Here is a 25,359-nt window from a genome sequence, read left to right as displayed (position 1 = left end):
GAATTATACAAACTCACATTTCACCTCTTGGAAACCAGCAGTCACACTATCTTATACATTTAATTTAGAATATCCACCTTTCCAAAGTGCTAGAATCTGAAAAATTTTAAGTTTAGTATTAGAGATTAAAGAAAAAAAGAATCCCTGTCAATTATAATAATCTTTGAAAATCTTACAAGTGGATATTACATTTGAAACATAAAATAGGGTAATTTTTACATTTAAGAATAATTTGGCCAGGGGGTGTGTGCCTGGGTGGCTCAGTTGTTTAAGCATCTGACTTCAGCTCCAGTCATGATCTTATGGTTCATGGGTTCAAGCCTTGCATCAGGCTCTGTGCTGACAGCTCAGAGCCTGGAGCCTGCTTCAGATTCTGTGTGTGTGTCTCTCTCTCTGCCCCTTCCCCACTCACACTCTGTCTCTCAAAAATAAATAAACATTCAAAAATTTTTAAAAAAGAATAACTTGGGTGGGGACGTGCTTAGTGACTTGCTTCCAAAGAACAGAATAATAAAAGGTAGAGATTTTAACTTCTCAGTGGAGACCTGGCAAACATGACCTTACCCCAGTGATGGAGGTTAATGTCACCACTGATAAATCATGTGGATATCATGAATCCTCCATACAATGTGATAAGGAGGCCAGTTATCAGTGTACTATTCTTCCCCCAAGCCCACAGTCTTAACCTAATCATGAGAGAAACATCAGATTTGTTTTCAAATTGAGGAACATACTACAAAACATCTGACCAGTATTCCTCAAAACTGCCAAGGTTGTGAAAAACAAGGACAACCTGAAAACCTGTCATAGACCACAGAGGAGACTAAGGAGACATCACTGTGACATATCACTGTGACATCATCACTAGTGTGATATCCTAGACTGGAATCTCAAGTGGAACAAGGACATTAATGAAATAACTGGTAAAATTCACATGAAGTCTGCAGTTTAGTTAATAGCAATGTACCAATGTTGGTTTCATAGTTTTGAAAAATGCATCATGGTAAAGTAAGGTGGTGACATTAGGGGAAACAGAACCTGGGAATGCTCTACTTTGAACAGAGATTCTTTTCAACTTTCCTGTATATATAAAATTAATTCCAGGGGCACCTGGGTGGCTCAATTGGGTAAGTGTCCCACTCTTGATTTTGGCTCAGGTCATGATCCCAAAGTCATGGGATCAAGCCCTGTGTCCAGCTCTGTGCTGAGCATGGAGTCTACTTGGGATTCTCACTCTGTCCCTTCCCCCAAATTATTCCAAAACAAAATTTTATTAGAAAATTAGTTGCAGGGGTGCCTGGGTGGCTCAGTCAGTTAAGTGCCTGACTTCAGCTCAGGTCATGATCTCAACAGTTCATGAGTTGAGCCCTGTATCAGGCTTTGTGCTGACACTTGAAGCCTGGAACCGGTTTCAGATTCTGTGTCTCCCTCTCTCTCTGCCCCTACCCAGCTTGTGTTCTGTCTCTCCCAAACATAAATGTTAAAAAAATAAAATTAACACTTATCAAGAATATTCTGAGAATAAACACCCTTAAAATATTTGAAATTTTATTTGTAATAACTATTTTTAAGGTCTAAAGATAATTTGCCTACAGTTCATTCCTGCCTGAAGTGGCGGACCAACATGAAGTGTGAATCTGCCAAGTAACAAAATTACTCCTGCTACGAGTATCTTTTTAAACTCTCTTGGAGAAATCACAGATGTAAATGAGTAAGAAGAGTAAATGACCATCTTTGTAGGAAGATCTTACAGTGTTCTTTTGAAATTCACAGATAGTCCTCATGTTAAGGACAAGGTTTATAAGAAAGATTTTTTTTTTAAATAACAGCTTAATTGAAATATAATTTATATACTATACAATTCACCTGTTTTAAGTATAAATTTCAGTTGTTTTTAGTATCTTAATAGACATGTAAATCAGCAGTCAATTTTGGGAGATTTTCATCACCTCAAAAAGAAACCCCAAACCCTTTATCATCACCCTCCTATCCTCAAAACCAATGGTCTCCCAACCCTAAACACCTACTAATCTAATTTCTGTCTCTGTAGATTGGCCTATTCTGACATTGCACACAAATGAATAATATATAGTCTTTTGTAACTGGCTACTATTATTTTTATATTTTCCAAGAACACTCTGAAGAACAGATAGCTAAAAGTATAATCTCAATCCTCCACCCCAAGGCATTATACATCCCATCCATATGCAAACACTCCATTTTAAATTCCATGACAAATTTAATTTTGTATATATAGCAAAGAATAAATACAGAGAAGTGATGAGGAGCATGGGCTAGAGAGCTAGACTACCTGGTTCAAATGCTAACAGTGTCACTTAGCAGCTGTGTAACCCAGGGCAAATTATTCAACTTCTCTGGGCCTTAGTTTCCTCTCATATAACATGTTTCCTACTTTATAAGGGTGCAATGAATAGAATATACGTACATTTATGCGAAGTCCTTAAAAACTTAAATGAAATCTTGCCATTTGCAACTATGTGGATGGAACTAGAGTATATTATGCCAAGTGAAATAAGTCAGTCAGAGAAAGACAAAGATCATATGATTTCACCTCTATGTAGAGGAAACAAAAGAGATGAACACAGAGAAAGGGAAGCAAAGATATGATGAAAACAAAGAGGGAGCCAAACCATAGGACTCTTATATACAGAGAACAAACTGAGGGTTGCTGGAGGAGAGGTGGGGGGGGGGGTGCGGTAAATGGGTGATGGGCATTAAGGAGGACACTTCTTGAGAGGAGCACTGGGTGTTATATGCAAATGATGGGTCACTAAATTCTAGTCCTGAAATCATTATTACACTATATGTTAACTAACTTGGATTTAAATTTTTTAAAATGTTTCTAATATATAGTAAGTACCAAATGTTTTTTATTTCTTTACTCTGTCATTATCAACTGTGAGAGCCATTCAATACAGTTAGTACCACTGAGTGTTTAGACAGTTCTCCTGACCTTCTGATTTTATATGATCAGAGACCATTTCACCTTCAAATGTCTTCCTAAATTCCCCAGTCTACGTCTTTCATCTTTTGAAGACAGAAGTTTAGCCTGGAAAACAACCAATAATATGTTCTTACTCATTCCATAAATGATTAGGGAGGACATATTATGTGCCAGGCATAATCTCAAGTTCTATGAATAAGACTGAAATGACCCTTTTCATCACAAAGTCTAGTGTGGTAGGGTCCCCTCCCTAAGGAGAGAAAAAAAAGGGGAGAGAAAACTTCAAGATAACCTGGCAATGTGCCTATGTGAAATGACCCTTTTCATCGTAAAGTCTAGTAGTGAGTACAAATAAACAGTATGACAGGGATCAAAGAACACATTAATATGCACAATGACTTCACTTCCATTGGGCGTTCGGAAGAATTATATCATCACAGAAGGAAACAAGAAAAGGAAAGAACATCTTCTGGTTGGTTTTGGAGGGTTTATAGAAGAAGTTTTGGAGCATGGGGGAAATAATGGAAGTAAGATAGAAAGAGAAAGGATGGGGGCAAGTATCTGAGTGGGTCAGTTGATTAAGCATCTGACTCTTGATTTCAGCTCAGGTCATGGTCTTTTGGTCTTGAGATCAAGCCATGCATCAGGTTCTGACTGGGTGTAGAGCCTGCTTAAGATTCTCTCTGCCCCGCTTCTGCTTGCTCACACTTATGAACACACATTGTTTATTCTCTCTCTCAAAAACAAAAAACAAACCATTTTTAAAAATTAAAAATGAAAATTTAAAAAATAAAAAGGGAAAGGACTTTTAAAGATGTTTTGCTGAGTGTTCAGATTATGTGCCCACTCAGGCATTTTCAATTGCAGTAAAAGGATTACAGTAAAGATGAAAATCTTTACTGCACTCACCCCTGGACCACTGTTTCTTTAAATATAAGCTGCATTTAGGATTGGGCCATCAGAATCTTGGATGTGATATGGACAATAGACAGCTACAATGTAATGCACTGCTGCCAAAAGTTGGTGCTTTGGAAAAGGGAAGGGAGGGGTGTTCTAGGGTGTGGAAAATGAGCAAAGGCAGAACTGGGAAGAGCCAGGAATGCTCCAGGGTCTGAAAGCAGGAGGGTATGCCCGGAGCACAGCCCTAGGAAGGAACAGAGCTGCAGTTGGGGCTGCCCAGAACAGATCCTGCACGCCCTGGGAGTCCTTTTACGGGATCCAGACTTCATTCTGTTGGCCATAAGGAACCAGCAAGAAATGTAAACAAGGAAGAGAGATGATTCATACAGCACTAGTTAGTTATTGGCCCCAAGAGTATACTGACTTAGAACGGAGTTCTTTTCAGGGACCCATACCCCCGAGGATGCAGGGCCACAAACCTAAGGGAATTAGTAAGGAAGGCGGAAGACAGCAGAAGGCTTATAGCTTCCTACCAAATAGGGCTGTCTTATACTTATTTTCCTGTCTGCTGCCAGAGCAATCTTTTTGTGCGTGTGTGTGTGCTTTTTGCTTTAAAACCACTAGACAGGGGCGCCTGGGTGGCTTAGTCGTTTAAGCGTCCGACTTTCGCTTGGGTCATGGTCTCGCGGTTCGTGGGTTCGAGCCCCGCATCGGGCCCTGTGCTGACTGCCGGCTCAGAGCCTGGAGCCTGTTTCAGTCTGTGACTCCCTCTCTCTCTGACCCTCCCCTGCTCACGCTGTCTCTCTCTCCTAGAAATAAATAAAACATTAAAAAAATTAAAAAAAAAACCACTAGATAAAACTAGAAAATAAAAATTTTATTTTCCCTTTATTTCAAACCATTCTTTGCAGTCAAATTTTAAAATTGTCGTTTCTATGTATCTAGATGGCAGTATTCATGGCATGGCTGCTCTGTGAAATAAACTGTTCTTCAGTGACCCTCTGGAAGCCAAAAGTCATTGTAAAAGGGGGAGAAATTTAATTAAATGGGTAATATGTTCAGACCTAATGTTTAGTTATATAGCAACGTGACAGCATACTTTGGTGATAGTAATTCCTTCCTCAATACTATTTGCCAAGTTTTAGGGTGTTCTATTGTCCTGAGGAGTGTAATAGGTGTGATAAGCTACCTGAATCCCCTTCAGGAATACAAGAGCCCTTATTCCAGCTCCTAGGAGTGCCCCAGGAGACCACCCTCCTCTCTCACCTCCTTTAGGGGTTGCACAGCAGCGTATGTGGAGATGCTGCTCCCTCCCCAGAAGCCATGCTCCCTCACCCCCTTCCATACCCAAGAACAGTGATGTAGGCTCCTAAGGGCTCAGCCCTCTCTTGCCAGCTCCCAACCACATCTTGCTCTGGTGGTCACTCCCTGCAGGGTTATGGGAAGCTTCTACTGGGTCTGCACCCCAGCTCAACTTCTCTGTTGACCCACCCTTCCCTCCCTCCCACGGGTGTTGATCCCTTGAGGACTCCCTAATAAAGCCCTGACAAGGGGGTATGATCTCTTTGGTCCACGCTGATGAGAAACAGGCTTAAGAACAAGGCCTGAAGGTATTTTGCAGGTGCTTTACTATCTGCAGGCACATAAAGGATGAATAAACCTGAGGGCCTAGCTATGGGTATTATGTGTGTGACGCAAGTTCTTGTTTGGTAACAGTGAAAACTAAAAATGACTTCATCTGCTGCTTATTCTCTTTGTTTTCTTCATCCTCAGTCCCTCCATCCTTCCATCTCCATTCTTCCTCCCTCCTGCTACCCATCGGCCACCCATACACAAGCCCAGTGTGATCTGAGAAGCAAGGTGTCTTCATCCATTAAGGCTGCTATAACAAAAGGGGAGCCTGGGTGGCTCAGTGGTTAAGCGTCCAGTTTCGGCTCAGGTCATGATCTCATGGTTCGTAAGTTCAAACCCCACATCACTGGTGCAGAGCCTGCTTGGGATTCTCTCTCTCTCTCTCTCTCTCTCTCTCTCTGTCTCTCTCCCTCTCTCTCTCCCTCTCTCTCTGTCACTTCAGTGCTCTCTCATTCTCTCTCAAAATAAATAAATAAACTTAAAAAATACTACAGGCTGGAGAGCTTACACAACATAACAGAAATGTTTCTCTCGCAGCTCTGAAGGCTGGAAGTCTGTGATCAGGGTGCCAGGACGTTGGGGCGAGGGCTCCCTTCCCAGCTGTGCACAACTCATTGTTTCCTCACATGGCAGAAGGGGCAAGGAAGCTCTCCTGGGGCATCTTTTATAAGGGCATTAATCTCCACAAGAGCTCGGTCCTCATGAACTAATCATCTCCTAAAGGCCTCACCTCCTAATGCCACCACATTGGGCATTAGGATTCTATTATGGGAATTCGGTGGGGGGGGGGGGGGGACACAAAAACATTCAGACCATAGCACATGGCCAAGCTCCTGTAGAGTCTAAATGTATTCTTTTACTGACTAGCATACCTTCATCTCCTTTATCACAGAGCTTCACCACTGTAGCCATCCTTCTGGATAATTCAACAGTCAGAATTAATGAAGTTCCTACTCAGATACACACGTTATAAAGGAAAGGAAGCTCTGAACCTTGGCGTATTTTTCCTACTTCTTTAGGTATTTGAAAGGATGCTTCTTTTTCTTTCTTTTTTTCTTTTCCTTTCTTTTCTTTTTTTCTTTTTTTTCTTTTTCTTTTTCTTTTTTTTTTTTTTTTTGGCTTACTCAGGAAAATGTCACTATGAAGTGGAGCAAACCTGGCAGAGTCTAAAGATGGCAGATAGCACAGGGAAGTTTCTGTGGGACTAGCAGGCACCTGGACACCAGCCAGAAGATGCAGGCTTTCTGGAGGTAACTTCCATTCCAGAAATATGTGGTGTTGTAGAAAGAAATATCATCGGAAGGAAGGGGACTATTCAACCCGTGAGTACCTCAGAAAACTATTCTGCATCCTCCTCAATCTTACCCACTGGCTGGGTTACCAAAAACCTCTCAGTTGTCAGATCTAATAGACACTCTTCATACATGGTCTGACCCAACTTTTGAGTGCAATTTTAAATGTTTGAGAGAGAGAGAGAGAGAGAGAGAGAGAATGAGTAGGGCAGAGAAGGAGAAGGAGAAAGAGAACCCCAAGCAGGTGCCCTGCTGTCAGGGCAGAGCCTGACAAGGGGCTGGAACTCAGAAACTGTGAAATCATGATCTGAGCTGAAATCAAGAGTCAGAGGCTTAACCAACTGAGCCACCCAGGCACCCCTGCGTGAAATTTCATACTATGGACCAGCCCTTCCTTTTAGAAGCTTCTCTTTCCTTGGCCTTTGGTGCTCACTTCTTTACGGCTTCCTTCTGTAGCTCCCTCTCAGGTTCCACTGGCTTCTTCTCTAAACTCCATCTTGTCTTTCTTTTTCTCATTTTACACGCTTCCTGATGAGAAGTCATGGGCTCCTGAACAGCTAAAGCAGTAGTAAGGATGAAGGACATAAAACGTGGAGGCTACTTGGAGAGGTTTCAACTCACTCAAGCAGCCCCTGAGCTCCTCTCCTCCCCAGCCAGCCACCCCTCCATCAGCATGAGAAGTCCCATAGTGGCTAGAATATCTGTGGCAGCCCTTACTCTTATCCCATGGTCATGTAGTGGTGGATTTATCTTTGTCTTTGTATTTGTCTTTCCTCCTAGACTGTGATGTCCTTGGTACCTCCACAGAGTCTGACACATTGCAGTCACCCTGTCACTGAGTAAAGGAATGAGGTACTTAAAATATGTTCAAATAAAAATATAGCACAAGTTGCCATATATATTTAAAATGAGCTTCCCTGAGATGCGCAAATGCTGGGTGTGGTATCAAAGTTCAAATTTCTCACAGACTACAAGAGACAGTGAAAACTTCATCCTTTTCTTCAACTTATTTGTAATTCTTTTTTACTCGTAGTCATCAATGCAGCTTAGCTCACAATTGTGTATATATGAGTTCCAACTCTCAAGCAAAGCCTAAAGGCTAATGTCATTATCTCTTGTAGATTTTGATACCAATTATGTTACATAGCATGGTAGCTGTTCAGTAAATAGTAAGTTGATAAATGGATGTTACTCCTAAATTTGGACCAGCAGCTACAGCCAGGCAGGTAGGCTCTTTTATATTTCTTGAACTGCCCCCATCTCTCTTCTGTCCATAGCCACCACCCAGCAAGTCCACACAAGCCTCCTTTCCCTTCCTATAATCACCAAAACCTACAGAACCCCAAACTCCCATAACAGATTTGTATTTATTGATACCTATATGTCTCTCAGTGTCACCCAAATGATCGTGCATTACAAATGCCATATGACTTCAGCAAAACTCTAAGTCCCTGGAGGGCAGGGAATGTGTATTTTCATCTTTATATCACTTCTTGCAATTTCTTTCACAGTACTTTAAATGAGAAACTTTTGAGAAGTGTAAAACTAACTAGTATAAGTTCAATTTTATTTTTTTTATACATTTTTTTTAAAAATTTTATTTCTAGGAGAGAGAGAGAGAGAGACAGCATGAGCAGGGGAGGGTCAGAGAGAGAGGGAATCACAGACTCTGAAACAGGCTCCAGGCTCTGTGCTGGCAGTCAGCACAGAGCCCGACGCGGGGCTCGAACCCACGAACCGCGAGATCATGACCTAAGCGAAAGTCGGACGCTTAACCGACTAAGCCACCCAGGCGCCCCAAGTTCAATTTTAAATACTCTTAGAAAATACCTCAAATTTTAATAAACCAACCATTTGTCTTTCAGAGTTAGAATAATGTAGTTAGTGATCTAAAACCTGAACCTTGGGACACCTGGGTGTCTCAGTCAGTTAAGATCCCAACTCTTGGTTTTAACTTAGATCATGATCTCACAGTTCATGAGATTGAGCCTGGCGTCCGGCTGTGTGCTGGCAGCATGGAGCCTACTTGGGATTCTCTCTCTCTCTCTGTCTCTCTCTCTCTTTCTCTTTCTCAAAATAAATAAATAAACTTTAAAACCTGAATTTAAGCCCTCTAGGCTCAGAAGTAAGGAAATGTTTCGGTTCCTGGGCCCACAGGTGGGACTGCCTATCACCTGGCCCCTATTAGTTTTGATTTTTTTTTTTTAAATTACTGTAGGTGTTTAGTTGCAACCATAAAATCATTTTTTTTGGCTTATGACATATTTTCCCCAATTATGAATGTAATTCATGCTACTAATTGATTTTCCTTGAATGGACAATGTTAGACCCCTTGTCAAAGTCGTAACATTTTTAGGTATAAATACTCACTCTGTATGTAGCCTATTTGTTGGAACTACTAGATACATAGGTAACAGGTAAAAAAAACTGTTTAAGAGGAAATCCATTTAAATCACCCCTCTCTCCTCCCCCCTATCAAGTAGCCAGTAAAAGAAGTCAAAATCCCTAAAAATGAGAGAAGAGAGGGAAACAAGAATTCATTCTGCCAAGCTCAATGTAGCATGAGAAATCTTTTCCTACAATCTGGCTTTTCTTTCTCCAACTGTCTAAAACACAATGCTGCAGACAGAGGTCACCACCAGACACAAAATGTCAATGTCAACTACAGGGAAACAGGGTTTTTCTGTCAGGTCTGATCACAAATCCACAGCAACCAATAGCGACGGTCTCAGCAGATGAACTTTTTCTAATCAGGCTTGTTATATTTCACTTCCAGGCTCAAACCAGGAAGTGCTGTTTAAGATGAGCCAAAGCCAAAAAAAACACTTCAGCCTCAGAAACAAAATCCAGCCAGGATCCAGAAAAGCTATAGGGTTTAAACTGGAGGCTATTCTTCGGTGTGGGCTGGAACCTAGGGCTTCCTACCTATAAAACGTTTCTAAACTTTTAAATTGCGCCCCCCACCCACCCCTCAAAAAACCACCAAAGTGAGACGACATAAAATATACACAGGAGCGCACACACAACCTACACAAACACACACATCTACACAAACACACGCACAGACCAATTTGGTTTTTGTGATCCGCTTCCTTATCTAGGCGGTCCAGGCTTGGGGCAGATTTAAGTCGCTAAATTCTCCTCCAAACTAAACCAGGGCACAGAGCAGCCAAAGTGTCTGATTCTGGAGATTTTTAAGGGTCGAGGCGTAGACAGGCCACGCCCGGGTCCCGCTCTCCCGTTGCACAACTGTAAGCTAAGTCTGGGCAAGTCCAAGGAGGAACCCTGAAACCTCCAACCCCTCCTTCCTGCGACCCAAGGGAGCAGTGCAGTCTTGGGAAGCGGGGAGGATCCCTGGGTGAGGATACGGGGCCGAGGGTGTTAAGTTTCAGCCCGGGAGCTTCGGACCGCTACAGAGGGGGCCGCAGCCAGCTGCGCGCAGGAAGGGGAGGACCCAGCCTGGCGAGGGGGAGCCCCCGCGCTGGCTCAGGGCTGGGTCGGAAAAGCTGCCTCACGAGCGCGCCCGCCGGCCCCTCTGCTCCTTTCCTCCCTCCCAGAGCTCCCCGCCCGGCCTTCCCTTCTAGTCCCCGCTGCGCCCTCGCAGAGGCAGCGTTTGCAGCGGCCTTGCCATGTCTCAGCCGGGCCAGAAACCCGCGGCCTCCCCGCGGCCTCGGCGCTCTGCAGCGGCCCGCCAAACCCAGGAGGTGAGTGGCGCTCCTGCGGGAACCACGGGGTTGAGCGCCGGGAGGACCAGGGCGCCAGAGCCGCGGGACACCTTTTCTGGGCGTAGTCTGTCTGGCCTCCCTCCCGTGCGCCCCCTCCCAGGCCGGGGAAGGGCGCGGGGCTCAGTGACCGCCTTGGGGCAGGTGGCTGGTGGTGGCAGCTTATTCCCGGGCTGGGGCCAAGTGCACTGGGCGTGGCGCGAGCTTAACAGGGGGTGCCCGCACCGGGAAAAGTTGGATGATGAGAGGTGGGTAAACGCGGATAGGGATGAGGGGGGGGGAAGTTCACTCGAGACCCCTTTAGTGGGTGGGGTGGGTTAACTGGACAGTGGGCTCCTCTCTTCCGTCTAAAGCCCAGGCTGCAGGGCGTGGCTGCCTGGAGAAATAACACATCTTCGCTAACCAGCCTCGAGCCAAATCGGGCGGGGCGGGGCCAGCCGGCGGGGGCGGGGCCTGCGTCGGGCACCGCCCAGGTGCCCTCCCCAAAGACAGCTGCAGTGCTCGCGGCGCTCAGAGCCAGTCCACTCCTAGCAGGGAAGTGAGAACCCCCTCCCTTCGGTACCGCACTCCGCGTCTCCGGCGGGCCCTTCGCCGCAAGGCTCAGAGCAAACCGATTATTGCCATGGCGTTCGCAAGCTGGTGGTACAAGACGGTAAATAGGAGCGATCGTGCCTGGGCAGGAACGGGAAGGGAATGTGTTTGCTTGGCCTTTCCGGGGTTGCGGGCGAAGTATTGTTGGGGAAGGGGTGGGGACCAGGTGAGACCTCCTCTCAGGACTTCGGTTAGGCTCCGGGAGAGGCCGAGACTCACCCTGCTTTGGTATGCACGAGCGCGCCCGGGCGTGCGAGTTGATGTGGGCAGCTGCGCGAGGCTCAACTAGGCTCACAAGTTGAATGGGACAGGAATTGTTGCTGGAGGAATTCCTTCCCTGGATGCGGATTCCTGGATGAACTCAGCTCTCAAGAGCTTAAGTCTAGTGTTTCTAACCTGTAAGCAAAACTCAAAACTTTTAGAGAAATGTTCTTGGACATATATTTTCCAACACGGAGGAGGAGAGGCAGCCAGGATGAGGGCAAAGAGAAAACCCCAAACTCCCAAGGAGCAAGAGCAACTGAGATCAAGGCCCTTGTGGAGAATGAGACAGAGAGCGCGAGGGCTGTTCTATACTTTATTCCCAAAAAAGCACACAAAAGTTGTGTTGATAGGTGAGAATCAAAATAGTTATATCCCATTAATTTATTGAAAATTTCAAAAACGTAGTTAAGTACACCTCTCAGCATGTGATATTATTAAGAAAAGCAAGTTCTTGTAATCAGACACTCTTTAGAGGGAAGCCTTATATTGGAATCCGTAAATTGTCACTGATCAGCCAAATGGCCATTCATTGAGCATCTATGTGCCAAGCCCGGTACTGGCCTCCAAGAGCACATAGGAGAATAAGGCAGTAGTTCTTTTTTTATCAAAGATCAACAAGTCAACCTTTCTGAACCTGTTTCCACATCTATCAAATGAGAGTTATAATAGGCACCAAATAAGGGTTGATGAGGACTAATAAGATTCATGGATCAAAATACCATACCCATTTACTTGTAAGGGTAGGGGATTATAGTTTATCTTAAGATATTTCATTGTAAATGTTTCCCATTACATTTTCTGGGCTTCTAAAGTGTAACATTTATATGCTGAAAGCAAAAGTTTATTTTGAGTCATTATTGTCCTAAGGCTCTTAGGACATTTATTATTATCTACTTGTGTAGATAATGCACATGTATTATCTGCAAATATGGATGGCAGTATTTCAGAGTTAACATCAGACTTTTCTTCCCAAATTAATGGTTCTCTAAAAGAAATTGTGCTGGAATATTTGATGTAGTTTAAGTTAGTGCTTTTAACCCTTTTATGTTTAGACATTAATATTTTGCTAAAATTTCTCTTATAATCCAAATTTGGAACTACTATAATTTTATTTTTTCTCTTAGAATAAGCAAACTGTCTGTGATCAGCTTCGATTGATTCTTCCCAAACCAGTGTGCCACTTAATAGAAATGTGTGAGCCACATATGTAATTTAAAAATTTCCAGTAACCACATTAGGAAAATAAAAACAGGTGAAATTAATGCTAATAACCTATTTTATTTTTTTTTAATGTTTTATTTATTTCTAAGAGAGAGAGACAACGTGAGCAGGGGATGGTCAGAGAGAGAGAGAGAGACACAGAATCTGAAGCAGGCTCCAGGCTCTTAGCTAGCTGTCAGCACAGAGCCCGACATGGGGCTCAAAACCACGAACCATGAGATCATGACCTGAGCTGAAGTCGGATGCTTAACTGACTGAACCACGCAGGTGACCCTAAGATATTTTATTTAACCACTATATTTCAAACATTATTTCAACATATAATCAATGTACAAATCATTGAAATATTTTAGATCTTTTTTTAATATTCTTTGAAATCTAGTGTCCGTTTTTTACTTACAGCACATCTCAATTCATACTTGCTACATTTCAGGTACTAAATAGGCATGAGTGGCTAAGGGCTACAGTATTGTACTATATAGCTGTACACATGACTCCCTAACCATTTTTGTTTGATGATTACAAGGGAGTGATGAGAGATCATTTTGAGAATTAAAGAAAGCTATAGACCATTTTCCCTCAGCAAAATACACACACACAAATACACAAAAGCTCACCCATAAATCCTTTAAAGGTCCACAGAGGCAATTTATAATGTATATATATTTCACATACATACAATAAAAGTTATAATATACAATAATATAATATGTAATGTAATTATATAGTATTACATACTATATAAAATAATATGTTATCATATACTATTATATAATAATTATATAATATATAAATATATAATTTATGTAATAGTATATATGTATTTTGTCATGTGTGTCATATATAAATAAAATGCTTCTGGTAAATCCTATAATATCTACAAATATCCTATAAATAATATCCTTACTAGAATCCTTTACTGAAAAAGATTGTGAATGACCTACATTATTTTTATTCTAGAGAGAGAGTGAAAGTGGGGGAGAGGGAGAGGGAGAGGGAGAGAGAGAGAGAGAGAGAGAGAATATCTTAAGCAGGCTCCATGCTCAGCAAAGAGCCGAATGCATGGCTTGATCCCATGACCCTGGGATCATGACCTGAACTGAAATCAAGAGTCAGATGCTCCAGAGAGGCACCTGGGAGGCTCAGTCGGTTAAACGTCCGACTTAGGCTCAGGTCATGATCTCACAGTTCGTGGGTTCGAGCCCTGCGTTGGGCTCTGTGCTGACAGTTAGCTTAGAGCCTGGAGACTGCTTCTGATTCTGTGTCTCCCTCTCTCTCTGACCCTCCCCTGCTCATGCTGTCTGTCTCTCTCTTTCTCTCTCAAAAAAAAAATTAATTAATTAATAAAATAAAATAAAATAAAACATTAAAAAATAGAGTCAGACGCTCAACTGACTGAGCCATCCAAACACCCCATGAATGATCTAACTTTGAAAATTTAGGCAGAATAAGATAAAATAATTAAAAGATGTATCTATGATGTTTGTTTAAGGGAGTGTCACCTTTAAGCTAGTCGATGACACATTACAATGTATATTTCAACACCAAATACCATCAAAGTCATTGATCTTATTTTCTGAAGAATTATGTGGTTATAATAAAAAACTCAAAAACAATAACAATGAAAAAAGTTAGAGATGAAGAACATCTGATGAACGTCATAATGATAAAGCAGGAAGGAGAGTAAATTTGGTTGACAGTAATCACATTCTTGTGTCATAAGTTGACTTGATTAGGACATGCTAATTAAAGGTGTTTCTTAGTCTAATTAGACCCATGAGCCCAGTGGCAGCATGATCAAGGAGCCCAGTCATTTGGGAGGCCCCATCATTGTGGCCAGACTGGGAAGAGTGTCACAAGCCTTCCATGGCAGGACACGCCATTTAAATGCAGTAACTTTTAGGAGTAAGGAATGGAAATTACAGAGTCTCCAGAAAGTCCACAGGCTTTAGAGTATTTGGGAGAATGGAGATTAGACACAACTTTGCTCTTTTGGTTGACAGTTTCTAAATTGGTTTGCTTCCCATTGCAGATAAGACTTTTAAATTAGGACTAACATCTGATGATATTGTTCTTTAATCAGTTTTGGCACTTCCCAGAGTTAATTATATTCTCCCAAGTGCTTTTTAAAGAATGGTACTGCTTGCTGGAGGTGGAAATGTGGGTGGCCATTTGAGATTCTAAGGTGAATAGGTAGGCATTTAGTTCTGAGTAGCTTGTCTGGTATAATATAAGACTTCTCAGAGAAGCCCATCCTCATTCTTTTTGTTTTTTGTATTTTTAGATTATTATTTATTTTATATATAGAGAGAGTGCACATAAGGCATATGTGCATGAGTGGGAGAGGAGCAGAGAGAGAGGGAGAGAGAGAATCCCAAGCAGGCTCTGTACTATCAGTGCAGAGCCCAATACAGGGCTTGATCTCACGAACCATGAGATCATGACCTGAGCTGAAATCAAGAGTCGAACACATCTGACTGAGCCAGTCAGGCACCCCAAGCCCATCTTTATTCTTTTTATTTTATTAAAAAAAATTTTTTTAATGTTTGTTTATTTTGAGGGAAATAGGGACAGAGTGTGAGCCGGGATGGGGGAGAGAGAGACACACACACAGAATCTGAAGCAGGCTTCAGCTGTGCTGACAGCTCAGAGCCAAATGTGGGGCTTGAGCTCATGAACCATGAGATCAAGACATGAGCTGAAGTCGGACGCTTGACTGACTGAGCTACCTGGTTGCCCCCCCTATTCTTTTTCTTGAGGTTTATTTTTTATGTGAGTGTTTTCAATTTTTCTGGAGGTAAAATATACACAACATAAAATTTACCATCTTAACCATTTGCAAGGGTGAAGTTAAGTGGAATTAAGTACATTCATGTTTTTTAAGGTTTTATTTATTTAACTAATCTCCATACCCAACATGGCGTTCAGACTCACAGCCCTGAGATGTAGGGTAGCATCTTCCTCCAAATGAGCCAGCCAGGCATCCCATGTCTATCTTGTGCAACCATCATCACCACAACTCTTTTTATCTTGAAAAAAAGACAACTCTCACGCCATTAAAAATAAATTCCCATTCCAGGTGCCTGGGTGGCTCAGTGTTGACTCTTGATTTGGGCTCATGCCATGATCTCACAATTGGTTAGTTCAAGCCCCATGTCAGGCTCTGCACTGTCAATGTGAAACCTGCTTGGAATTCTCTCTTTTCCTCTCTCTCTCTCTCTGCCCCTCTCCTGCTGTGCTCGCTCTCTCTCTCTCATAATAAATAAACTTTAAAAAGTAAGTAAATAAATAAATCCCCATTCAATTTATGTATGTACACTTGAATATATAGCATTGTATGTACTCAGTTCTCTTCCATTTCTTGTAGATAAAAATTACAAGTGCATGCTAATGACTACTGCAAAAGCAGCAAAGTAACTATTGAAATTCTCATGACATCTTCTTTGACTTAGAGAAAATTCAGAATTTGATGCTACCTCTGAAAACCTGACAAACAGAGCTGTGGCCATAACAGTGTCGTCTTGGCATATCCATGATAAGGTTAAAATGTTGGGAAAAGCATACATGGAGTTTAAATGAAACATTGGGATTTTGGAATTCTAGCCATACCTAATATGTGTCTTTTATATGTGTCCTTAATATGTGTCTTTTATATGATAACCCCAAAGAAGGTTATCCTAATAGCACATGCTTTTAGAGGAGCAGGAATATTTGTATTAGAAGCCAGACATTTTATTTACTTATATTTCTTAAGTAATTATTCACCCTACAACACTTAGCACATGGTGGCTATGCACTGATTCTTTTTAAATAAATAAACTCTATTCTATAACTGTGAGTTTGGAGTTTTCAGTATGAAAATCCGGTGAAATGGGGAGGATACTGCCATTGGGTGACTCTAGGGAGATACATATACTTTAGATAAGAGAATTCTAACTTCAAAACTTTTTATCACACAAGAGAGGATAATATAATGAACTCTTTACCTACCCTTCATCTGCAATAATTATCAAAATTGTAATATTGTGCCACTCATCCTTTATTCAGCTCCCAGCCCTCCCAGCACACCAGAACACACACACGTGAGTGCACACACACACACACATACACACACGCACACCCCTCTCCCTTCCAAAGTATTTTATGTGTGTATGTATTTATTTATTTTCTATTTCAGTTATTTTCTTAATTTACATCCAAGTTAGTTAGCGTATAGTGCAACAATGATTTCAGGAGTAGATTCCTTAATGCCTCTTACCCATGTAGCCCATCCCCCCTCCCACAATCCCTCAAGTAACTCTCTATTTGTTCTCCATGTTTAAGAGTCTCTTATGTTTTTGTCCCCCTCCCTGTTTTTATATTATTTTTGCTTCCCTTCCCTTATGTTCATCTGTTTTGTATCTTAAAGTCTTCATATAAGTGAAGTCATATGATATTTGTCTTTCTCTGAATGATGTTGCTTAGCATAATGCCCTCTAGTTCTATCTACGTAGTTGCAAATGGCAAGATTTCATCCTTTTTGATTGTTGAATAATACTCTAGTGTGTGTGTGTGTGTGTGTGTGTGTGTGTGTGTGTGACATCTTCTTTATCCATTCATCCATCAGTGGATATTTGGACTCTTTCCATACTTTGGCTATTGTGGATAGCGCTGCTATAATCCTTGGGGTGCATGTGTCCCTTTGAAACAGCATACCTGTATCCCTTGGATAAATACCTACTAGTGCAATTGCTGGGTCGTAGGGTAGTTCTATTTTTAATTTTTTGAGGAACCTCCATACTGTTTTCCAGAGTGGCTGCACCAGTTCGCATTCCCATCAGCAGTACCAAAGTATTTTAAACCATGGAGAATTGCACATTTAAGTATCATGCCTGTGACCAACTTGGTGTAGATTGTTTGGAAAATGAATTCTTTATTCCCTGTGTATTTTGTTTCCATAGATGCAATATAAATATGAGTTTAATAGAATATACAACCATAAGAGACAAAATACTAAACAAAAATATATCAGATGAACCTGGTTACTTTATACTTATGAAAAATAAAAGACTAAATTCTCTGCTCTAACACAGCCTTAGAAAATGAAACCTTTAATCCTTTGCTTGCATCTCTTATTCATTTTACTGTTTCATAATTCAGCACAATCACGTTGATGCCAGAGAAAAACAAGGGAGTGGAATAACTTTTACTGTATCCTAAACTAGGCAATGGGCCAGGCTCCTGATTAACATCAACTTTTTTGAGAAATATGTCAGCCCGTGGGCTAGGTACTATTAGCTTCATTTTATAAGTAGAAAACATAAAGGTTAAAGTATTTGCTCAAGATCACAGAGCCTTTCACATCCGTGCTTTTTCTGTCCCATCAGAGTTTGTCAGAGAATGGAATGCAGGGAATTAATTACCCAGGTAACAGAAGAGGCTGGGAAGCCAAGTGGGGAGGGTGAAGCAATCCAGAGATAAGAAATTTCAGGAAGCTGCTATCATTTCTAGGCAGGATGGACTGGTGGGGAGCTGGATAGCCCTGTGCAAACTGGAACTGCAGCTGGCTGATCCAGCAAAGAGACACTACTACAGAGGCTCCCAGAGGCAGAAAGGAGGGGGAAATACCACCTCCTCACCACCTCCAGTCTCCTGCCCCTGCCTCCCAAGCCTGAGGCCATCCATCCCAAATATCCTGGGTACAGCAAGCAGGGAGAGGGGGGTGGGGGCGGGGAGCAGGGTCAGGGCAGGGAATTTACCTGAGGGCAGAGAGGTCTAGAGTTGCTCCAGGGAGAGGGTTTTAAAGCAAAACCAGCTTTACATCTTCGTCCTTCTGCTTGTTTTAGCAAGCAAAATACATACAAGAATGGATTTTAAGGGATTTTGCAAGAAATAACAATTAATACATTGTTAATTTTTCAAGCTATTTGGTTTTTTTTTTTTTTTGTCTTCTTTCTCTTTTATCTAGTTTACTCTCCTGAACAGAGCAAAAGTACTTCTCAGGCAATATTTAGAGACTTGTGGAAATACATTCATTCAATCAAGAATTATTTGTCACACCCCTACCCCAGAACCAGAAATAAGAATATAGTTTACCATCTGGTTGGGAATGCAAAATAGACATTTATGAAGGAATCAGTAAGCAAGAGAGTATCAGATAAAGGGCTAATTTGTTTGTTTTACTAAGAAAATAGAGACTAATATGCACATACAAGGTACAATGTGCTATAAATAGGGCAAGGCTCAGGAAAGGCTGGTGTGAACATGAAGGGCAGTGTGCTTCTTCGCTGACCAATCAGAGTTTACCCAGGAGCCTCAGAGCCGCCCCAACCTGCCTGACCAGGGGAAGCTCCCCATGGGTGCCAACTCAGTGGAGTGATTCAGAAGAGCTGAACTGACTGCTTCCTGTCATGGCTCCCACAAATCTCTCAAAACCAGTGGTCTTGAATCTTAGCTGCATATTCGGATCAGCTGGGGAATTTTAGAGAAATACATCCATGCTCTGGCCCCACTCTAGATGAATTTATTTCCTGTGCTCTGGCATGAGTGTTTCCAAGTGTCCCAGGTGCTTGTGACCCACACTGAAGGATGAGACCTACTGGTAAACGAAGGCTTTCTGATCCTCTGAAGGGCCACAAAACAAGCTTTTCTTACCATATGTAATGGTAGTGCAGTGAGAGCGCTGAGTTCTGTGGAGGAGAGAAGTCCAGAGGGCATCATGATAACCTTATTGACTCATGATTTGTCTACAGCTGTCACTCGACATGCAAATATTGATCTGTATGGCCTTGCCTCCAAGTAGAAGAAGACAAGCTTTTCAGTTGTTTTCAAATAACTGTTACTGTTTTTTAAAACAGTTTTATTCAGATATAATTCACAAACCATAAAATCACCCATTAAAACGTACAACTCAATACTTTTTTAGTATATTCACTGAGTGGTACAGGCATCACTTCAATTTAAGTTTAGAGTGTTTTTGTCACCCTAAAAGAAAACTTTGTCCCTTTTTTTTTAATTGAAGGAAAAGCATTTCAGAAGCCCACTAGCATTTGGCACTCTCAGCTAGGATTGCATTTTCAGAAGCTCCGTTTTCTGTCTTCCTTCTTCTTTTATGTGTGTGTATAAGTTTGCCCTTATTTTCTTCCCCATTATGTTTGCCCTTGATTGTGTCTGTCAGAGTGCATGTGGGCAGGATAAAGAAGGTGCCCGAATGCTCATTAGGACAAATCTTCAGAGTGAGCCCACAGGCTGCCAGCTCCTGGATCTTGTTAATTTCCTGGCTGGTTTATGGCTTTGCAATGGCTGAAGATTTTAAGCCTATAAATGCTATACCCTCCAATAAGGACAGAGGACAGCTCTACTTGCCAAATATGCCGTGATCCATGGGGGTGAAAACAGTTTGGAAAATTACTCCGTTTTAGGGAGAAGGCGGTGAAGTACCTTAGCTGCTTTCTCTCTGCTTCTCAGCTCCTGCTGCACATACTGCCTCTTTCATCCTAACTCCCTGAGTGTCCTGTCTTCTGCAGCTTTGTTCTCCCAGTGAATTTCTACTGCCGGAGGGTTGGCATCCTACTCTTCCTGTCTTTGGCCTCCACCTCCTAATATAGGACTGAATTTACATACTGACTGGCCTATTTGACCCATTTGATAAAGAAAACCACTTTTAGAATAGGAATGTTCTGTTTCAGTTTGTTGTTTTCATTTTAGAGCATTGGATTGAGACTTTCTTGATGTGGATCCAAAGATCTCACCTAGCTTTTCACTAGATCCAGAGTGGCACAGTCTCTGGCCCATAGACTATAGTCTGGATATATGGTGTGATGGAGGAGGATCTCACCTTTTGGATCCTCGGTTTCTTTATCCATAAAATGAGGTGACAATGTATACCTTTGGAGTTGTTGTGGGAAGTGCAGGGGATCTCTTAGGGGAAATGGCTAGCACCTGGCTAGCACAGAGTTAAGTAGGTGCTTCGAAAGTGTTCTTCTCCTTTCCCTCATATAGATATGTCCTCCCTGGATTTATGGTTTTGTGGTTCAGTTCTCATTCCAGACCTATCAGTACAGTACTTCCCTTCTCCGTGCTTCTCTTACCTCTTCCTGCTCCACCCACTGTGTGAAGTAGTGGACAAAACCTTCTCTTTTCCCTCTTAGACAGACTTGCTGCAGGCAGGTTCCTATGCTGGATGGAACCTGATATATATCATTCCCAAACAGTTCATTCTACCAGCTCAGTCATGTAGGAAGTGCTCAGTTATGCCATGGGTTAAATAATGAGGCACTTTGTGTGTTGACTATGCTCAAGTTAAAAAAAAAATTAGGGGTACCTGGGTGACTCAGTGTGTTGAGCGCCCAACTCTTGAGTTCAGGCTTAGGTTATGATCCCAGGGTCTTGGGATCTGGCCCTGTATTGGGTCCAGACTGAACATGGAAACTGTTTGAGATTTTCTCTCTCTCTTCCTCTGTCTCTCTGCCCTGCTCTTCCTTTCCTCTCTAAAATAAAATAATAATAATAATGATAAAGAAATCAGGCACATTGAATATCTCTCAGTAAAAACCGATTTTACTGATTTTACATCGTTAGTAGACTGATGAATATCGAATAAGCCCCGAGAAATGGTCGGGGCAATGGTTCATTCATAAGGTTAGTATTTACTAGAAGTTAAATAGTGTTAGGTAATTCTTGTTAATTCTCTTGGAGTGACAATAATATTGGAGTTACTTGAGGAAAATTCTTCAGTTTAAGGAGATACTTAGTGAAACGCTTAGGGGTAAAGTTTCAGGATATCTGCAATTTCTTCTCAAATGCAGGTACATATACAAATACAGATAGATTCTGTAATATATGCAAATATGGCATATATCATATGTTCCTATCTATATCTATATCTATGTCTATATCTATCTATATATCTATATCTATATCTATATCAGAGCAACGTTAATAGTTGTTGGATCTAGTAGTAAGAATATTGGCACACATTGTATAATTCTTTTAACTTTTTTCTGTGTTAGAAAAAATTTACAATAGGGGTGCCTGGGTTGCTCAGACCAGTAAGTGTTGGACTCTCGGTTTTGGCTAGCATCATGATCTCTTGGTTTTGTGGGTTCAAGCCCGATGTCGTGCTCTGCGCTGACAATGCAGAGCCTCCTTGGGATTCTTTCTTGCCTTCTTTCTCTGACCCTGCCCCTAAGATGCTGTCTCTGTCTGTCTGAAAATAAATAAATCAACTTAAAAAAAAGAAAAAAACTATAATAAAATGTAGGGTTTAAAAACAAAACAAAGAAACTGGGAAAATATAATCCATAAAGTTCCTTAAAAATGTTGCCATTTGATTGTGTTTTTTATGTCAATATACTTCTCTATATTGTAAAAAAAGCTTCCTGCCGAGGGGAAATATTTCTTTTGAAATCACAAAATACCAATTCTTATAGTATATAATTTTTATAAGTTGTCCTCATAACTAAACATTTAAGAAAGTATGTGTTACATATACCACTCCCAAACTATTAGGAGCCCACATAATTTGAGGAATTTTGAGTGTTCAAATGGAAATAAGTGACTGATAGTATTGATTAATCTGGAGGACTAAAATTTCAACACACCCCCAGGAAATGACTCTTTTTTACATTTTATTTATTTCTGAGAGAGACAACATGAACAGGGGAGGGTCAGAGAGAGAGGGAGATACAGAATCTGAAACAGGCTGCAGGCTCTGAGCTAGCTGTCAGCACACAGCCTGATGTGGGGCTCGAACCCACAAACCGTGAGATCATGACCTTAACCGAAGTTGGACGCTTAACTGACTGAGCCGTCCAGGTGCCCTGGTAATGACTTCTTAAAAACTTTTATTTTGATTGATTGATTGATTGATTTGCATTCCTTTTTTTTTTTTTTTTTTTTTTTAAAGTAAGCTCTGTGCCCAATGAACTCATGACCCTGAGATCAAGAATCACATGCTCTATGGACTGAGCTAGCCAGGGGCCCTTTAAAAACTGTGTAAAGAAAAACATCTATATACCATACCTAAATTTTAGAGACAAAGGACTATCCGCACTTTTACTGTAGGGTAACATATCACAATATATATTTGCTTCATGAGCAGGAAGCAGAGGGGGACCTTGAGGAAAGCATGGAAACTTCTACCAGACAAAAGCAAGTGCCTTGAGGCTGTGCTGAACTGAGGCTTAAGTATGGTTTCAGACTCAACATGGACCTTAGCTATCACATCTCCATGATGAATCACATGTCTCCCACACTGGCAATTTGGGCTTTAAAATCAAGTGAGGCATTTTGTAGGAGACGAGATGCCGCCTTGGACTCACCATCTGATCTATGTCTGGTTAATTACAGACTGACTTTCTACATCCCAAATGAATGTCTGTAGCTTCTCTTAATTTTTGAAAGCCACCCATGTCAATGTGGAATTATCAACATTTTCAGAAGGAAGATTAAAGGGGTCCTTGTTTGTACAATATACATACTTAGCCCTTCAGGATTAAAGTCTCTATTATCTTATAACACCTCCTTATTTTAAAAATCATCTTTTCTTCCTTTTCTTTTTATATTTTTATAGCATGCCAGTGAAAAAACCAGTGGATCACCTTCCAAGTCAGGAGAAAAGAAGGGATCAAATGAGGTAATTTCTGCAGTACTGGGCTTTCCTTTTCTCTTGTTTTAATTGTGAATTCTATCTTGACACAGATGATGACGTTGCAAAGAGTTCCTACTGGAATTTTGGTAGATTTTGTCTGACTTAAGATTTGACTCAAGAATATAAGTGAAAATCATTACAGATTAATAAAAATTAAGGTGTTCCTGGGAAAAGAACCTTTAGAAATAGTTTCTATTTAGAACTAGAACCCAGTTATTGAAGGTATTTTCCTTATAGGAATTGTTGAACCTTAAATGTTTTGTTGGTGAACATGGCAGATTTAGAGGGGGAAACCAAATGCTGTAATGGAAAAGGAAATCTTTTTTCATGAGAATACACTATGCAAGAAGAAAAGTGACAGCCTAGATTAACCCATTATTCACGTTCATAAACAAAAGGAGGAGAGGAAAACTATTTTTATTTGGATCATTTGTATGGAAACACTAGTAAACCAAATCATTCCCTTTTGAGATGGTGGGGTTTTTTTTTTTTTTTGAGCTTCTGGATTTCTCCTTCCACTGAATGACACACCATTCAACACTGTCAACACTGGCCAACTTTCTTCATGGAGAAGGGTCCTGTGAATGTGCTGTCCTTCCGAAGGGTCCTAGATGTGCTTCCCTTTTGCTACTTTTTACATTTTAGATTGCAATAGATATGTTCATCTTCATTTGATAGAAATTGTCGTTTCCAGCTTGTAAGACAGCCAAGTCCTGAACGGTACATGGAAAACTAGCATACAGTGATCGTTATGTTTTTGTCTATATTATCAACATGTTTTCAGAAATTTTGTTCCTTTTCTGTCTGCAGTTTTGAAATATTTAATATATTTCAATACATTGAATATATGAGGAGATTATTATGGATAGAAACTGCTATAGATTCTGCACTGAGGTTCGCTCTACTTTCTACTGTCATTTTCATTACTAATAACCTTGAAAATATAATTTAGATTATTAATGAGCAAATTCGTAATGAAGTTTGCCATGGAAGGTAACTGTTTCTTTAAAATTAAAAAGAGTAAACATTTATTTAGATTTTATCCTGTTTCTTCATTAAATTATTAGAAATAAATTCCCATATGAAAAACCACACTTTCCCCTTTTACTAGCATGAAAACTACCATAGAGTGTCATTCAGTTCCCTTATCTACCCTACCATTTAAGTATATTCCTAGATAAGTTATCCATTAAATAATTTCCTTATCTGAAAACTGTAGTGTTTCTTTATTCTCCACACTGGGAAATAATGATTTTGGATGTTATTCTCTATTAATATTAATCAAGAGTGAACTATTTACTTGAAAAAGGAAGTATTTTCTAATGTGGTCAAGTGAATAGTAGGCTAGTTCTTATAGGCGTATTCTCACTAATTCTGTTTTTCCTTGAGAGCTTAAATATTACATCTTGATTGTACGGGCATTTTTGGTTTAGACAACAGCTGCTAGCATAGTATTAGGATTGCTTAATATATAATATCTGGACTACAAAGTACCTTTTTCCCAAATTTATAAGGGGCTTGAGAAAACTAGTAAGGAGCCCTGTTACAAATGCAGCCAGGGGACAATTCGGGATTTCTGTGTTAGTAGAGGCAGACTATACTTTTAAGTTCAAAACTGAAAGGCTGGGGCACCTTGATTAAGCGTCCAACTTCGGCTCAGGTCATAATCTCACAGTTCATAGGTTCGAGCCCTGTGTTGGGCTCTGTGCTGACAGCCAGCTCAGAGTCTGGAGCCTGTTTCAGATTCTTGTCTCCCTCTCTCTGACCCTCCCCTGTTCATGCTGTCTCTCTCTCTCTCTCTCTCTCAGACATAAATAAAGCATTAGAAAAAAAAACAACAAGAAAAGGCTGAACTTCTACCTCAGGAAAAGGAAGAAGGGATTTTTCTTCTCTTTATTAGTAATTCAAGGAATTCTGACATTGTTCCAAAACTCTTCTGAGAAATTCAGGTTTCCAGCTCTTGTTCTTGTGCTGAGCCTGGACATACTGGTCTGTTTTGCTCTGTCCTGGCCAGCAGAAGTGAAGAGGGGACAGAGGCTTTTCCCTGCTCCTATGGCGTAAATCACTGTACAGATTCATATGGTCTGAGACTGAAGATTGTTTATTATGCTACCAAGTTCAGTCCATATCTTTTTGATAGGG

The 25,359-nt window shown here is 41.0% G+C and overlaps 1 protein-coding gene across 5 annotated transcripts in view; it reads left to right on the top strand.

Moving 5' to 3' along the window:
* Nucleotides 1–10,346: 10,346 nt before the first annotated feature.
* The window catches only part of CAST (calpastatin), a 105,383-nt gene continuing 90,370 nt past the window's right edge, over nucleotides 10,347–25,359 (top strand). For 2 of the 5 annotated variants that reach the window (XM_039239390.1, XM_039239385.1), the window contains exons 1-2: nucleotides 10,348–10,493; nucleotides 23,140–23,202. In XM_039239390.1, the coding sequence (XP_039095321.1) occupies nucleotides 10,419–10,493; nucleotides 23,140–23,202 (138 nt within the window). In that variant the 5' untranslated portion in view covers nucleotides 10,348–10,418. Of the gene's footprint in view, nucleotides 10,494–11,054; nucleotides 11,164–23,139; nucleotides 23,203–25,359 lie in introns of those variants that run through there. The other 3 variants (XM_039239386.1, XM_039239389.1, XM_039239387.1) reach the window with 3 other exon arrangements.

Source organism: Hyaena hyaena, unplaced genomic scaffold (genome assembly GCF_003009895.1).
Source record: "Hyaena hyaena isolate Hyena2069 unplaced genomic scaffold, ASM300989v1 scaffold_156, whole genome shotgun sequence".
NCBI classification, from domain to species: Eukaryota; Metazoa; Chordata; class Mammalia; order Carnivora; family Hyaenidae; genus Hyaena; species Hyaena hyaena.
This window is presented reverse-complemented; position numbering and strand designations above follow the sequence as displayed.